At 40.2% G+C, this 18,393-nt stretch overlaps 1 protein-coding gene across 1 annotated transcript in view; it reads left to right on the forward strand.

The window, feature by feature from the left end:
- The window catches only part of GLIS3 (GLIS family zinc finger 3), a 520,272-nt gene that overhangs the window by 17,695 nt on the left and 484,184 nt on the right, over positions 1-18,393 (forward strand). Inside the window, exons 2-3 of the mRNA XM_079927522.1 lie at positions 10,387-11,154; positions 12,942-13,428. Coding sequence (XP_079783648.1) covers positions 13,041-13,428 — 388 coding nt within the window. The 5' untranslated portion in view covers positions 10,387-11,154; positions 12,942-13,040. The remainder of the gene's footprint in view (positions 1-10,386; positions 11,155-12,941; positions 13,429-18,393) is intronic.

Below are 18,393 nucleotides of genomic sequence, written 5' to 3' on the forward strand. Positions count from 1 at the left end.
GAGGTCCTCCGGTAGGGGGTACATTAACTCCTCGTGGGGACGGGTCCAGCGACTCGCAGCCGCCAGGTCTTGTAACTATAACTATAAACCCACGCCGCAAAATGCACAGATTCAGACGCGCACACTCCCCACTAGGTTTGTCACCTCACATTTACATTTTTATAGGGCCCGACAAAATGTCAGCACTGTTTGGGAAATGTCTCAGTCTCGGGGACTTGGTCCTGCGCACAACTCCAGTCCCTATAAATGACCCTGTGTGTATTTTGAAGTCGCCCGAGGCCGCTTTCTGGAAAGCGTGAGTGAGCAGCCGGCTTTCTCCTAAACACACACCTTGCCCAGAGCGACACTTCCAAGTTACTCACTGGAGCTGACAAGTCACTTCGGTGATGAGGAAGTCACCCAAATGTCTGGAAAACTTGGCCCTGACGGATTTGTCATCCTATGGATGATTCAATTAGGTACCTGTAGGGAGAAACTTTCTGAAAGGTCATTTCTGGCTTCCCGAGTCGCACCCTCGACTTGGGGGTGTCTAAGAGGCAAGAAGTGAAAGAACAAGGATTAGGGCGATAGCTGGGTGGGGGCTTCGGGCCGGCGGGAGCGTGCGCTCCCGGGAGCGGCGAGCAGGCTGCGACTTCCTCGGGATCCGGGATTGGGCCGGGCAGCGCGCTGCTCCCTGCCTCTTGGACTTCCCAGCCGCGGGCCAGCCGCAGCGCTCATTCGGCCCCGACTTACTCAGGACTGGGTTGCACAACAGGAAGCCTGCACGAGTTTGTTTTGTTTTGCTGCGCTCGGTTGCGGACAAGGCCGAGGGTTAGGGGCAGAGGCGGCCAGGGAGTAACGGGGTCGCAGCAGCGCGTCCCCAGCAGGGCTTTGTCGCCTCTGCCTCCCCGGACCCGCCCCTCACTCCTTGCCAGAGAGCCCAGGGGCATGGGCCTCGGATCTCCGGTGGCCAAGATAGGGGGGTCATGAGCAGATAAGTGCTGCCCTTCTCCTGTCCTGCCCCACACGCTTCTCCTTCGCCCGGCGGGTCCCCGGCACCTCTCCCGATCTCTCCAGCCCTCCTCCTGGCTGGAGAGCCCCCCCACCTCGGTATTCCTCACCCCCTTACTAGGCTTTCCCGGACATCAGCTGGGCCCTCATCCCTGCAGCATCTAAACCCAGGGCAGGGGGTGGGGGTGGAGGGTACTTCCGGAAACGCAGGGACTTGATAGCAGGAATTGCGGCCCCTTCTTGCAGAGAAGAGGGCTTTGCACCCTCTCCCCACCTACTTGTAGGACATAGCGTCGCCCCAGAGTTTGGGCCCGGGGCTCTGGAGTTTGAGAAGAGGAATGTTCTGCAGCTCCCCCCAGTGGACCAGTTCCCTTTAGGTTGTGGAAAGAGGGAATCTCAAGTATGATGGGATCTTGGTTATCACCTACAGATGAGGAAGCTGAGACCCAGAGAGTTTTAGGAGTTTTGCCCAGGGCCTCAGAGCCAGTTGTCACAGTCGCAGGGCAGACAATCAAGTTTCCCAGTTCCCAGTTCAGAGAGCATTCCTTGGCCTGAAGGTGAACTCAAGACAAATGCAGAGTCTCATTCTGTCCCTTCTGAAAGCTTTGATGAGTCATGATTTCTGCCTTGGGAGTTAGCCAGACGTCTGTTTCCCTCTCTGTAGCATTTCTGACTGGACCTCCCTTTTTACATAAATGGGGAAACTTTTTTTTTTTTGTATAAAATTGATTTGTATTGGTTTAAATTTTCCCATTCCTTCTTTTCTCCCTCCTTCAAGTTTGCTTACAGTGAAGTGTGAAACAGCTGCAACCAGCAAAAGTTTGTAGAAAAAGGATCTGCCACAATGACTGTTTGAAGCCACTTAGAGACAGGAGAGTGTGATGTTATTTTTGCAATTGGGAACTGTTGAAGTTTAATGATCGCCTTTGAATGCTTTACAGTTTTCATATGTTTTCACTAGTTGTCTATGCAGCCAGATTAGCCCTAACACTACCTTGGAAAGGAAGAGTGGGGATTTCTTTTCCAGTTACTTTCAAACACCTTTCCTTGTTGGTAGTTGAAGTCCTTTCCTTTGTTACCCAGAGGACTCAGTAATCCTGCAGTGTGAATAGTTAAATCTAATTGCTGCTGTAACTCCATCTCTCCTTGGTTCACATTAGGCCAGTTTGAGAGAGCATCTTTTCTCTGGTTCCCGATAACATACAAGTTCCTTAATAGTAAAGAGTCTGTCAGAAATTGAATACTTGGGGGGTCGGTTGGTTTGCTTGGGAGGAACTGATCATGTACCAGCCCTACCTTCATTTATATGGCAGAAAGTGGTCTTTCCATCATTTCAGAAGAGAGCTCAGTGTTCTTAGTCTTTTTTCTCTGAGTGTTCTTTCCTGCTAGTAAATTAATTTGAGGACATTCTTTCCGGTGTTGTCTCTCTCATATTGTAGTTATTGATCTCTGGAGTTGTAATGTTAATTTGTAGTTCTTCCAGAGTATAGAAGGAGTACTTCTTGAAGGAGATAATTCAGGAAATGGCATCCTGTGCACATTCTCTTCCTTGGAGAAGTCATTTTCTGTGTAATTATTTTCTGTAGAGGATATTATAAGGAAGATTGAAATACAAGACTTAACATTTAACTTTTCTTAAAGTTTGGTTGGCTCATAGACTCAATCAGGACTGAAAATAAATTTAAAACATAAATAAACGGCACATAGGAAATCTGTGCAATATAACCATGCTGCCTTACTCTTTCCAGGAGGATAAAACTTACAATAAAGTCTTTGAAATGACATTAACATGTAGCTTGATTAAAAGATGCTCAAATTCCAAGTTTTCCTAGTTTTCCACTTACTTGAGGCAGAGTTGACACAAAGTCCAAAATTTTTATTGAGATAAAATATTTTTATTGAGATAAAATAAAATATTGATAAAGTACATACATCTTAAGCTTGATGAATTTTCACAAACTGAACACAACTGAATAACTAGCATCTGGATTAAGAAATGGAACATTACCAACACCCCAGAAACATCACTCTTACTCTCTTCTCATCACTGTCTTCCCCCAGCCCTTCCAGTCACTGTGTTCTCCTCAAGAGTAATGACTGCCTTAACTTCTACGAGATGTAATAATGTTGCCCGTCTTTTTAATACCTTATGTAAATGGGATAATTCAATATGCACCCTTGGGTCTGGCTTCTTTTGCTGATATAACAACCTTTTAGTAGGTCAAATAATTTGGACTCCCCTTTAAAGTTTAGGGGAACATTTTGGCTTGCAGAAATTGGTTGGTCAGGCGTTACTTAATATGACAGAATTAAGGAAAAACGCTGACAGAAGCAGAAGCCCTATTCTCCATCCTAATGACTGTCTGATTAGGGAGACTGAACATGAGTGAAGCCAGCTTAGGGTGAGCAAGGAGAATGCTGAGGAGCAGCTACCACCGTGACAGCCCAGAATGCATTCGGCAGTCTCTCTGTTAGGGATAGCACACCCCCCCCCCCCACTCCCCCAACACGCAAAGAAGCGCCTGGGTGAAAGTACTGAAATGACTGTATTTGTTTTGTGACTTTTAGTTAGGATTTCTCATTGTTCACGAGTATGCCAAGGTAAAGACAAGAATAATATGCCGGCTCAGAAGAGTGAGATGGAGTTTTTATGCTGCTTTGTTCTAATAAAGAAAGGAATAGACTGGGAGGAATAGACCAGGAAGCACACAACTGTAATTAAACTGGTTCAACAAGGCACAGAGCGTAAGGTTCATGATTTTATGGTCACACCTTACTTAGACTATATTTATTCAGGCAATAAATGATAAATATAGGATATTAATGTATAAATATATAATTATATATTTCATTTATACTATGCTTTTCAGTATAAATAAGCAGTACAGTGTGATAACTATAAATATAATAAATATATGCATAAATGTATATGAAAAGTCAATATGTGTGACACAGATAGTGTGAAAAATATAAATATAAAGGTATAGTATAAAATAATCTGTGTACCTATAAGGGCTGGGGAGAGTTCAGAGGTAATTTAGACACAGTCCTAAAACTTAATGAAATTAGAATTTAGACAGGAAGATGAAACATAGGCAAATAACTATAAGGCAATGCAGAAAGTTATGAATGTTAAAGGAGGTGTACATAGAGTGAAATAGTCAACATTTATTGGATCCTTCTATGTACCAGACAGTGTGCTAAACAAGTAACGTGCATTATCTCATTTAATATTCTGTAATGCTGTGAACTAGGTACAACAGTGTAATTCTCACCATTTTACAGATCAGAGACAGAGGGATTAAGAGAGGATCAGAGAAGGCCTAAGGTGGGGTGGGCCTGGAGGTTGAATAGAATCTGGATTTGGGGAAACAGAGGGCAAAAGAAGGGAGGAGGGGAAACACCACTCAGGTGAACTCAAAGGCAGTATGTAGGATGAACAGAAACAAGGATCTAATCATTTTCTACTGTGGGAACAAAATCAGGGGATTTATTTGTAAAACTGGAATCATGAAGGCTCTAAGTAGTTGAAAGCAGACTTGAAGTAAAGAAAGCTGGTGGGGGCCATTCTTGTCTGACATGATCTCTTCAGGCCAAGAATGGGAACAACTACACATTCCTTCAGGTGCAGCAAGCCTTGCTGAACTGCAGATGGGCAGATAGGATTATAGTGCAAGATCAGACCCCGTCCCAGGCTCCTTGATAAAAAAGGTCAGGCTTTCTCATTGTCAGTTATTTCAGAAGTTCTGAGCCAGATCTGTGAAGTTTCATTTCTAGGCCTGCTGAATACTGTACACACAAAAGTAACCAGATGCCAGGCCTATATATGAATTCTTGTTATTCCTGTGTGTGAAGAAATGGATTAATGTTTTCTCAACCTTTGCAGCATGACCAATAGATTCCACTTCTGTCTGTAACTTGACTGAGTCATTCATGTAGGGTTTTTTTTTTTTTTTTAAATAAATATGTTGTCATGTTGGTTAAGGGCCTAGTCATTGTTGTGGACATTCATACTTCTGCAGTGATGTCAGTGAACATAATTTAACTTGTATAAAACTTCTGTCTACCAACAGCTAAAAATAGTTACATTGGTTACTTTTAAGGAATAACTAACTACACTGAAGGAAAGAAATCACTCAGTTACACAAGTGATAGGGATAATTTAATATATTTGAATATTTGGTTTAATGAGTGCTAAATTCAGTTTATTTCTAGAATCTTCCATAGGTAGATGTTTATTATCCTTTTGAACATATAGTGAGTTTTAGCTTTGCAAATAGCTATTCATATGGGCTGAGTAGTTATTTATACATACTAGGTGACAAAGAATGCACTTTCATTTGCCGTATTTTACAACCTGTGTATCTCCTTGTGTGAGGATGGATTTTTTTTTTTTAAAGAAAAATCTCCAGCCAGTTACTTTTCTTTTATATTTCTGAAGAAGGCTTTGTGTCTCAAACCATGGCCATGTGGTGTTTGTTCACTCTTTGCAATTCAGGTAATTAATTCAGTGGTGACATCACTGGGAATGTGTTCGTTTTTCCATTTCAAATTCCTCTTCATAGGATCTGATGGTTAACTCGTATTAAGAACAGATTTCAAAAAAAAGTCAGTTCTCAAAGGCAGTTATGTGTTAATTTATACTTGCCCTCTTTATCACTGTAAAAGTGAAGTTTTATTCCAGGGAAGGTCATGTACCCTTTAGAACAAGGAAGATATAAAATTGTCAGTCATTTTGATCCTGATTCTGGTAGTCAGTTGGTTAATTGATATTTGTAGAGCACAGTTGATCAGTTGATGTTAAATAAAAGATAAAGTGAAAGATAACAGTGGTAGGAGTGTAGCTTTGTGTGATTTAAGCCTTATTTTTCATAAAGCTAAAAATGTCAAACATTTAGATCTTTTCTTTATTACGGCTATATTATGGTATTTGTTTTACTTTGGTTGTTTAATTCTGTCTATGTCTACAGATACTCCTGTTAAGTACCTGGGCAGGCAGATAGTCCAAATGCTTCCATAACAGTAGCTTTTATGCTTTTTTGTCTGCAACCCACCAGAAAATATATTTTTCATCTTACCCAGAATACACTATATGCATATAGATATGCAGACATATACACCCACAAATCATTAAAAGGAAACAATTCTTAACCATTAATATATTTGATGCACATTGATAGCTTCTGTTTTATTCTAGTTGGTTCTATTTCATTAAAAAAATGTTTTGCCATTGAATAATTGATTTCAGGGCTCACCAATGGATTGCCGTCAATTTGAAAAACAGTGCTTTAGAAACATTACTTTGTTAAACATAGATCTAGGAACTTATGGCCCATATTCACCTTGGGCCAATGCATGGGCCAAGGCATGGTTACCTTTCTGAACTTACCTATGTTTGTCTCAAAAATCTTTTTGGTTTCAAGTTCGTTCTCATTGTGTGTGATTTCTTGCAGCTGACTAAGGGAATCCCTAACTATCCCCCTCTCTGTTGCCGTTTTTTGGTAGGGCCATATTTTTCTAGAACTTTCTGTACTCATTGATGAGTTCATGACTGAGGCAAAGTTGATGAAACACTTGTAGGTAATTGCTACTAAAAATAGTGACATTTAGTAAGTTAGGGGGATATGAGAGTTGCATAGATGCATTGAAGTGTGGAAAGTAGATTCTAAGAGAGGTTATTGAACTTCTAATAATGCCCTCCAGCAGTATTTTCTTGAAGGTTCTATATTTCTTCCAGATATCCGTAATCACTAGCATCGTGTGGAATGTTCTCAGTGCTGCTTCTGATTTTTAAGTTAGGATTAACTAACTACAGAATAAATTCCTGCATTAGATTTGGTCATTTTTTAGCACTGCCTTCCCCTCCCCTTCCTTCTCTCTCCTTCTTTCTGTCCCTCTTCTCCCTTTCTCTTTCCTTCCTTTCCTCAGTGTCCTGTCCATAATGACTACCCACATTTTTAGTATCGTAGCCACTAAATTTGATTAAAAAGGCACTGCCAGATATTTTACTCTATAAATTTAGGGAAGATTATTTTTATTTTTAAGAAAATTTTATATAAAAAAGTTAAAATGTGTATATCTCTAATTCGATAGCAAAGAGTTGTAATCACAGATTAAAACAGAGTCAGGAATTCTATTAGATGGGATCCATAAGTTCATTATATAATCTTTTCTGAGTGGTCTTTGGTAGAATGGTCTTGAATTTCTGAAGGGAACACTGATTTGTCTTCATACTTTTAAGTAAAGTATGGTATAACTCAAAGCTAAACTTCTTTGATTTCATTTTATTGGTGATTATATTGCTTGAGTAATAGCTATAAACATCTTAGTATTCAAAATAAATATGTTAATATTCTCGAATTACATATATTAGACCTTGGGAGTGCCCAAGTGACTATACGGTCTATATGTACTAGTTACAAGGTGTAACCTCCCCAAGTTTCCACTCCACATCCCAAATGTGGAATTATTCCATCCCTGTTTCTGTGTGGCCTCTGTTGTAAAGTCTGTGAGAGTGTCAGTCTCACTGTATAAAGTTATGAAAACACGGAAATGATCAACTAAACTTTGTTGCTGGTTACTTAATATACTTTCAGTTTAGAGAAATGATATTGTATGCATCCAGTGCATTTCCTCTATAGTATCCTCCAGCTTCACAGGCACATGTTTGTACTTTCCTCTTGTTAAAATTGCAGACAAGAATAATTTTGATTTATTGGTGACATCTAATATAGCTGTGTTTATATTGTTGCCAATAAAATGACTTACACGATTGGTGTTTGTTTATACAATCTTTTCTGAGGAGTCAGTCACCTGTGTTAGGACAAGGTACATTCTGCTTATTAAAATGAACTCCTAGGATCTAAGAACATTCAGCTCTATCTGTCCTTGATTGAATTGCAAAACGTGCTTCACACTGCAGCAGTGCACGAGAATACCTTATATTATCTATCAATAGGCTTTTCATTTCTATATTCTTCTGGCTACAAAGCTGTAACTAGAGAAACCCATGGGAATAGCAGGGGCCTATTAGCGATCAAGGCAGTGATGTTGAAAAGGCAATGTTAATGAAATTATACAATCATTAACCCGAAGCGGGAAAAATAAAAAGAATCAATAAAAACTCTATTTTAGATGGTTTAGACGTATATATAAGAAACCAGCCCAGGAGCAGTTTGTTTGCTGACAGGCATTTTGTGTCTCATTATCAGGTTTTCTATGCAGGGTAAGAAATGCTTGTGGCATAAGGAATGGAAAATGTAACAAAGGCTAAATGTAGCCTAAGGAAATGAAATGATGTATGAAAATTAATAATTAACTGGCTCATCAGATGAATTATGACTCTAGATGAGTCTGTTAATAATATTAACTAAGAAAGGGCTTTTGGCTGTAAATAGACATTATAGAACTCGTGTTTTTGGAATTTTCTTGAAGGGATGAGTTAACATTGTTCTGTGTAATCTTTTAATCCACACGGCACAGTGCCTTGAGCTTTGGGTAGAAGGTAGAGTCATGATCTTGTATTTTGATTAAAGTCATAGCTTTTCCAGAAATCTAATGAAATTATCATTAAGTGATTTTGTGCCTTGGTTTTCTTAGGAGTTAAGTAACTTCCTCTCTGACTTGACTTACAGGAATGTGTTTTAAGAGTTTTCAAGTGGCCGAAAGGAAAGATTTATTAACTTATGTTGACTCATATAGCAGGATGAATGAACATTTTCATTGTTAGAACCAAAGGAGTATTAAAAATCTAAATGTATTAATATGTCAGATCCAAAGTACCCTAAATTTATACTTCCGGGGGTTCCACGCTTTTCCTTTTTCTTCTTTTTTTCTGTTGATGCTTAGGTTTAGAGTAGTTGGATGGAGGACAGAGGAGAAAGTAATGGTGGAGAACTTGATTAAGTTTTTAAATAGAAAGATGCTCTTCCAGTGGAATCCTACCAGTCAGGTTTTGATAGTGATTAGTTGTGATTTTACTTTCTGGCAAAGTGTAGGAAAATTTAACCCAATGTTCATTTTTCAAGGTGGGTGTTGTCTTTCAGCACATCTCTGATGTGATGGAGACAGTAGAGATTACTGTTATTTTTGCTTTCATATCCACCCAATCCCTTTGATTTAAGTGCCATAGGTATAAAAATCTACATATTTATCCTTCATCATAGTTAATGAGTATTTTCCATAATCTTCCTTTTCTTAATTATCTGGAAGAACAAAATTTCAAGTGATTATCACCAAATTCTTCATTTTGTGGATGAAAAACTGTCCAGAGATGTTGTAAATGATTTGCCACAATTAGAACAATTAGAATTAGAACACAATTAGTTAGGTGTCCTAACTTCTGGTTGAGTACTCTATTCACTCCGACTCAGTGAGGATGGGTCTTTCTTAAAAGTTAGCTGTTTATTCCTTTTTTGTTACCAAGTGGGCTTAGAATTATGATCATATGACCTGGCCAAAAAGCACGTAAAATATTATATAATATGAATAAACAAATTGATTTTTAAATTCCGGTGTCTAATGCTTAAAAAATTTGTTGGTGTAATTAATGTGAAAACTGGATTATTTGGCATATTTTCTCATACAGTTTATTTTATTTTTGTCTTGAGGCTGGTTTTTCTCAGCTCACACACCATTGACCTATTGGTTTTTCTTTATGGTATTAATCACTTTACTTTCTGGCTATTGCTTTTTTAGTAATAAAATTTAAGTACATTTTTGTTGTTGTTTTTACTTTCACCCTAAAGCTATTTAAAACAGGAGTGTGATTTATAAAAAATAAAAATAAAATAAATATCCGGGCAGGTATGAGTTCTGATAATTAAATTCTCAGTTCTTTAATTATTTTTCCTTCTTACAAACTCACCTTCTTAATGATCTAACCAAATGCTGAGTACTTACTTATATGTTTTTTTTTTTTTTTTTTTTCTGCGGTATGCGGGCCTCTCACTGTTGTGGCCTGTCCCGTTGCAGAGCACAGGCTCCGGACGTGCAGGCTCAGCGGCCATGGCTCACAGGCCCAGCCGCTCCGCGGCATGTGGGATCTTCCCAGACCGGGGCATGAACCCGTGTCCTCTGCATCGGCAGGCAGACTCTCAACCACTGCGCCACCAGGGAAGCCCTTACTTATATGTTTTTACCCAGATTTTTTATGAGAATTCCTGCTTATATATGATCTTGATGCCAAAATCGACTCCTTTATTTTTAAAAAACCTGGAAATGGGCATAGTCTGCAAATCTGCAGAAACTTGTCACTTGGCCCATGGTCTTAGTGACTCATATTTCCAGTCATGTTGGATAATTCCTCATTTTCAACAAATTGCCAATACAACATATTTATTTTGCCTTTTTTTTTTTTTTTTTTGGTTGGTACTGAATAAGTGCTTTCTTTTGCAGGGTTCAAAGTGCCTCAGAAAACACTGTTTTATCAATGAATGGAGAATAGATGGCCAATATCATCTGGCAAAGCACAGAGACATTAAATGACTCTTGCCCACAATCAACCAGTGAATCAACAGACAGCTGGTAGTATACTTGAGTTCTTCTAAATGGATGCAGCAGAAAAGGCATTGGAATTTTTCCATAATTAAAAAAAAAACCTTACAACCAGTCTGGTACCAGGGTTCATTTCTTATTGTTCCATAAACAAACTTAAATGATGCAGTTTTGGATAATCTTCATTAGATTTATTTGTCCCTTCTTGGCAACTGTAGTGGAGGGAAGGACAGGAGTGAGACCTAGGATTTTTTCCGAGGAGGCATGTCAGTATTAAATGTGACAGACTGATAGAATTCTTAATAAAATGGAGACTTGATAAAGGTGAAGAAAACATTCCAGTTTTATATTGTTGGTAATTTTGGAAGTTCCTCAACATATGGGCATACACACTCAGCTTTGCAGAAGGCACAGTGAGTGCTTGGCTTGAAAATTAAATACTACAGGTTTCCCCTGCTATCTGAAAGTAGAGTGTTCCTATGAAATCTTTCATCAGCTGAAATGGCATAAAACGAAGAAGCAATTACCTTAGGACACATGTTGCTAAGGGATGCACAAAATAAAATGAGATAAAGCACAGATGTTCACAGACACAGTTCAATGCTCTGGAGGCTTGAAGTTGAGATGCTGAGCGTAGTTCCCAGCGAAGGAGCACTCTCACTGCTTGGGGTGAGTACTGCCTCTATAATGGCCCCCTGCAGAACAAATGCTAAAGCTGTTTTTGCTTTTCACCTTTTTTCATAAAAGTGAAAATCCTCCTCAAATTTCTTTTGGTTAGAGGTACTTAGGTAAGTTTTGTAAAAGCAAAGTGGTGTAAGGTGAAATTTTGAAAAGCAAGGGATACCTGTATTTTTGATTTTCTAAAACAGTAAAAAAAAATTCTTCACAAAAGGTTTGCTGTTCTTGATATCTTGTACTTGATGATTTATGGAACATTCATTTGGGAGTTGAGTTGGAAATATTCGTCTAAGACATTGAGTGGATCATAGAGAAAAAATGGGAATCATCCAGTTGAGGATATCTGGCCATTACTACTTTGCACTCAGTCTGTATTTCTTGTGTTTGTTCAGCTTTGGCTTCTTTCCATGACTATCATGTCTGTATAAAAGAATACAGATTGTGACTATGTCGGTCATTCATTTGGAGTAGTGGCACTTAGTCATGTTATTACACACATTTTGGGGAACTGTGGATCAAGGGAGGAAAAGGCCTTTCCTAATGATTTATAACCAGGAAGTACTGACATTATTATATATGGATGGATGATGATGTCCTGTGGCCACGTCACTACTTTTGGTTCTCCCTCTGCCACTTGAGGAAGGGAGTGGTAAGATGGCAGATGGAAGCTTCATGGAACTACTGTCAGTTTACTGTGTGTGGTGCATGATGAACATACTCACCTTTAGAAGGGTTGTTTTGTCCTTATGCTTTCCATAAAGCATTTCACACAGCCTTTTCCTTTTCTAGGATCTTACTGGAAGATGAGAGTATTGTGATGTTGATTCTATTTCCTTCCCCATAACTCAGGATCAGTATAGAACCAAGACTCTAACGCTGCTGTGAATATTTGGATATATGGATATATGAAGCCTTTGTGAGATTCCCATGCCTATTTTTTTATCCTTTGTAAATCTAGGGACTGTGAAAAAGATTGCTCATAGAGTAAAAATCTGAGATGGTTTAATGTCCTCATAATCTCTTTTAGAGGTTATATCGGCTTTTTAAAAATTTTTCTTGATTTAGTTTTGGCTGCACTGGGTCTTTGTTGCTGTGCAGCTTTCTCTAGTTGCGGTGAGCGGGGGCTACTCTTCGTTGCGGTGCGGGCCTCTCATGGCGGTGGCTTCTTCTCTTGTGAAGCACGGGCTCTAGGCGTGCGGGCTCTAGAGCACAGGCTCAGTAGTTGTGGCGCACAGGCTTAGTTGCTCTGCGGCATGTGGGATCTTCCCGGACCAGGACTCAAACCCATGTCCCCTGCATTGGCAGGCAGATTCTTAACCACTGCGCCACCAGGGAAGCCCTGTATTGGCTTTTTGTTTGTTTACTGGAATCTTTGAAGCACTAGTCTCACAGCTCATGAAGGTGATGCTTTTGGGTTTCCCAGGATGCACTGTAGCAAATGTGAGCTAGTACCGACAAATCCACTACAGAGCAAAATAAGTTTCGTTTTGCAAGCTGGCACCAGTAGATTGGTTATAGTTGCCAAGAGCACTGTATTGAGAAGGGTTCATTGGCAAAAAAAACAGTGCAGTGATCCATAATCCATGTCTACAACGAGTGCAGGAGGGGAGAGTGCCTGACAATGAACCATGTATTAGATAACCCTGTTCTACATAAAAGACCGTTTTGCTGAGAGTGCTTCTTTTCTTCCTGATATGAATGCTACACAGGTTGAAAACTCGTTGTAATTTATTTTCGTTTTTACTTTTAAAAATGCCTGCATTTATTTTTTTAAACAGGCTAATAAACCACACCATGGATAACTTATTGGACTTTGCCTGAAAGGAATCATTAGTGTCATTGGATATTTGACCAACCTGGCTACAGGTTTTGTCAGAATGAATGGAAGGTCATGCAGCATGAATCTCCACCGGACATCAGGAACCCCACAGGGGCCCGGGATGGTCAGTGGCCAACATATTCCTCCCATTCGAGCCCACTCGGGGACTCCTGGCCCCTCATCCTGTGGCAGCACACCAAGCCCTGCCATTGGAAGCCTTGCTAACAGCCTCCATCTCAAGATGCCCTCAGGAGGAGGGATGGCTCCTCAGAGCAACATGAATGAGAGCCCCATCCATCTGCCTGCCTTGAGCCCCAGGAGACAAGTGCTCACCAGTGGGAAGCCACGTTTCCAGGTCACCCAGACTGGAGGCATGTCAGGGCCACACACTTTAAAGCCAAAGCAACAGGAGTTTGGAAGCCCCTTTCCTCCAAAATCTGGGAAAGGTAGGATTGTCTTTTTGGGATCTTTTAAAAGTGGACACTATTTTTTTTCTCCTCCTTGTCTCTTCTCTGCCAGCAAATCCAATGGAAAAATACATGATTCAGTGTCAGGGTCAAAGTTGTTAGTCTCATAATGATATGTAGCTTTCTAGGAAAGGATGTGGACGTGTACACGTGTACATACGTGTGAGGGTGAGGGCACCACAGTGGTAAATGTGTCATCTCATGGGACTGTGAAATAGAGTGGAAGATGAGATAGAAAGATTGGAAACAGGGAGGTAGGGTGGGTGGTGGCAGAGGAAGGGCAAGAGCAAGTTTAGTATGATCCTGCCCTCTGGATACACAGAGCTCTGCCTTGGCTTACCAGGGGCTGGATTCTGCAGGCCATGGAGGAGATGGGTGGCTGGAACTGTCATTATGTTAGTTGGATGCTAGAAGAAAGATGGTGTTTGGAAGGAAAAGGATTAAAAAGGGAGAAATTTTAACAGCCAATAAAATGAGGAACTAGTACATAAAATGATAAAAAATTATTCTAAGAGCAAAGCCTATAATTTTTAAAAATTTTATTTATTCATTTTTGGCTGCATTGGGTCTTTGTTGCTGTGCACAGGCTTTCTCTAGTTGCGTTGAGTGGGGGTGCTACTCTTTTTTTTTTTTTTTTTTTTTTTTTTGCGCGTTACGCGGGCCTCTCACTGTCGTGGCCTCTCCCGTTGCGGAGCACAGGCTCTGGACGCGCAGGCTCAGCGGCCATGGCTCACGGGCCCAGCCACTCTGCGGCATGTGGGATCTTCCCGGACCGGGGCACGAACCCACGTCCCCTGCATCAGCAGGCGGACTCTCAACCACTGCGCCACCAGGGAAGCCCGGGGGGTGCTACTCTTCGTTGTGGTGTGCATGCTTCTCCTTGTGGTGGCTTCTCTTGTTGCAGAGCACGGGCTCTAGGCATGCGGGCCTCAGTAATTGTGGCTCGCGGGCTGTAGAGCGCAGGCTCAGTAGTGGTGGCGCACGGGCTTAGTTGCTCTGTGGCATATGGGATCTTCCTGGACCAGGGACCGAACCCGTGTCCCCTGCATCGGCAGGCAGATTCTTAACCACTGCGCCACCAGGGAAGTCCCTAAACCTATAATTTTTATAATACAGCTAGTGACAAGAGAGTAGGCAGCTAGAAGAGTATAATGAAAAGATGTATTTTTGTGCTTGTTGAGAACTAGAAAAAACTTGTTAATTTGAAATGCAGAGAGAATGCTTTTAATTAAGCAGTGTTTGAATTACCATACATTTTAAATTAAGAATAATTTTTGGAGAATAACAAATTATGTGAGTGACATGCTCTCTCTAGAAACTGTTGTTGACTTAATGAGGTTATATTGCTAATGATATGTGTATTGGGGCTAGAAAAAGAAGGAGTATGTATCCCATGTAAAATATAGCTCTGTTATGTAAAATAGCATGATTATATATTCCTTTAGGTATTTTTAGCATTTAGTTTTAAATGTTTATACTAAGTGTTTATACCACCAAATAAAATTACTAGCAGCCTTGTGAGTAGCCATTCACTCAGTTAACTCATAACTTATCCAATTATGATGAATAATGATTTATATCAGGCAAGTAACCCAAAAGTTTTTTGTTTTAGTGTCTGTGTATTTCTGTATATGGAGAAGTTGGTATAAATGGGTAGCTTAAAAAAAAAAAAAGTAAACATGTGTAACTTTTTCTTTTCTTTTTTTACTTACTTTGGTGTAGGCTTGGTTTTGAGGTGTTTTATTTCTCAGAGCTACTGATATTTAGTGTAAGTGTAGGAAACATTTTCCCTGGGGGCTGCATCTGAAATAGCTCCGTCATTGTCAGGTTGCTATGTTCATGACGTGGCGAGCTAAGGTTCTTAATGTCAAGTTCATGTGTTTGTATTTTCAGGGACTGAGGCCCAGTAAAATCTTTCAGCTCATGCTTGACTAGTGAACTGTAGCTTGCTTTTATATATACTTGTGTTTGAAATCCTGACTGGCAATAATAATGGTGATAATATTAATAACTTGCAGTTATTATATCATAACTTAGCATGTGTCAGGCACCATGTTAAGTGCTTTCCAGTACATAGTTATTCCTCACGACAGCCCTGAGTTGTATGCTATTGTTGATTAACTGATAAGGGAACTAAGGTCTAGAAAGAATAAGTAACATAAGCCCTGCCAGGCAATAAGGAGTTTGGGAATATTACTTTAATAGTGATTAGAAGTGGTTATAATTATAATCGTAGTTTATAAAAAATGCTTCAGGTACTTAAGGAATAACGAACTATCAGGGTTAATACATCTTGGAACTCATGTGAAAATTAGAACTGCTTCCTGATTCTCTTCTTTTCTGTTTTCTGGCTCCTTGCTCAGCTTAAAAGTTTGCAGTGCCTGTTCTGGATCTGCATGATTGGGGCATGCATGGGCATGGGTAAGGGGTTGAGGACAACTGTATTATTATTCCCCCTTGCCTTGCAGCTTGGATACCACTAGTGGTCTGGATGGTGCCAGGAGTGGCTGAATGTGTCCCTTTCACATCTTGGATAACAATTCCTAAACTAAGCCAGTAACTGTTTGAGAATGGTGATCTGGGACTGTTTGAGCTTCATCCAATCATTTGCTCTACAAATAATTATTGAGCATATGTTATGGGTGAGCCACTGTTTTGGGGATATAATAACCAATAAAACATAGTCCTGGCCCTCAAGGAGTTGAGAACTCAGAAAAAATAAATGGGCAGTTAGAATAAAGCATAGTTAAGGCTTTGGTAGAGATACACTCAGGGTGATACGGCAACATTGGGAGGGGTTCCCAGCCGGTGCTTGAAAAGTGGATCTGGGAGGAGAGTAGGGTATCTAGGCAGGCACCTGAAGAATGAGGAGCTAGCCTTACAATCATGGAAGAGTATGTCCTCTGTGTGTGTGTGAAGGGGCAGGGGCTGTCTGGAACTTACTCTGGGTAGGGAGAAAAGCACGCTCAAAACCTGGAGGGGAGAGATCATGGTGCATTTTCATGGACTTCTATCTGGTTTCACATTGAGGGGAGGTGTGGAGACTTTGGTAAGAGATGAGGCTGGAAAAGAATAAGCAGTAGCCAGATGAAGGGTCATGAGTGCCATACCAAGGAGTTTGGATCCATCTTGAGGACACTAACAAGCGGTGGAAGGATTTTAACCTTGGGAATGATGTGGATCCAAATAATCGTATGTGAATATCTTATTCTGTAACAGCCTTTCATAGCATTTTTAATTAATTATTTATTTTTTTGCGGTACTCGGGCCTCTACCGTTGCTGAGCACAGGCTCCGGACGTGCAGGCTCAGCGGCCATGGCTCACGGGCCTAGGCACTCCGTGGCATGTGGGATCTTCCTGGACCGGGGCACGAACCCGTGTCCCCTGCATCAGCAGGCGGACTCTCAACCGCTACGCCACCAGGGAAGCCCTCATAGCATTTATTGATGATCCTTGTATGAATCAGTTATGCTGCTGATTGCATAATAGTTATTTTCTGATTTTATCATTCCTTCTAGGTTTATTATCTGGTATTCTTCTAGAAGGGAGAGCTTCTTTCCCTTCTCTTTTAGAGTCATTGCAGATTCATGTATTCTTTTAAAAAATTCACTGTGCTATAATTCACTACCATCATTGTTTTTTCTGATGCTCAAACTGTCCCAGATTTGGCCAATGGGAGCCCCTTCCAGTCAGTTCTTATGTCCTTTTGACATGTTCCCATTAAGTACTTCCTTGGTTTGAGACAAAGCAAGATGTTCTAGGCTCATTTGTACTTCCCTGCCCCAGACCTGGAATCAGCTATTTTTCCAAAAAGTTCAGGTTCCTTTTAGTGGGAATTGTTACTTGGGAAACTGGATGAAAGGGTGTTCTTATTGGCTCTGGGGTGTCATTGCTTCTAGGTCCTTTCTGTGGACAGAGTGAGGAGATACACCAGACCAAGATAATGAGTTCCAGTTAAAATACATCACAGAGTTCTTCCTCACACTTCCTCATTGTGAATTTGTCAGTGAGAGCCCTGGCTCTCAGGAACATGAGTGTATTTGTTTATTTGCTTTGTACTACAACAGAGAAAAAAGTTACTTGTAGCTTTATATTTCTAAGATATAGAAATTCGTTTTAAAAATGATTGCTTACCACATGTCAATTTTTAATGTGCTGAGATAAGAATTTTCATATTTATCTTTGCTGGTGAGTGACTGAGTTTGGAGGACTTTCTGCAGTTGGCAACTTTCTGGCCCTCCTAGAATTGGTGAGTACAGAATCTAAGTTAAATTGTACCACTAATGGCATTTCTCCCTACTTCCTGCTCAACAGTTACAGACTGTAATTAGACTGGGAGAAATGCATTTTTCAAAGCATCTGGGAAATCAGTTTTATGATCCTCACTATAAGCACGTTTGACATAGCTATTTAAATATTTAAGACAATTCCACATTCGCAGTACCCCTAGAACTATATAATTGGGAAGATTTTCATTGTAAAGGTTTTGTATTTTTCTTCGGGGCCTATGACATTTCTTGTTGGGCTCTGCTGGCCTTGGAGACAAAGGGAGTTAGTTATTCATTAGTGCTTGTGGGTTATTCATTATTGTTGGTCAGAAAAAGCAGAATAATATCAACCAAGGACACTAAACTAATTGCGATTTAAAAACTCTTTTGTGTCACTTAAGGCTGGTGTCTCTTATAAAGACCTGGTCTAAGAAAATGTGTCGTGTGAGCCTGGGAGGTCTAAAAACTAGTGTACTTTAAATAATACATCAAGTTTTATTTTTATTCTTTACTGTTTGTGGTTTACTAATTTAATTGTTTATAACCTGGGGCTTAGGTTAGAGCTTGATTCGTTAGTGGGTCAACTAGCTTCATAGTTTTCCCCCACTGCTACATCAGAAAATTTAAAAATACTGCCACTGATTTAAAAAGTTACTTTCCTATATCATTCCTTTA

The sequence above is a fragment of the Stenella coeruleoalba genome, assembly GCF_951394435.1.
Source record: "Stenella coeruleoalba genome assembly, chromosome: 7".
Classification (NCBI taxonomy): Eukaryota; Metazoa; Chordata; class Mammalia; order Artiodactyla; family Delphinidae; genus Stenella; species Stenella coeruleoalba.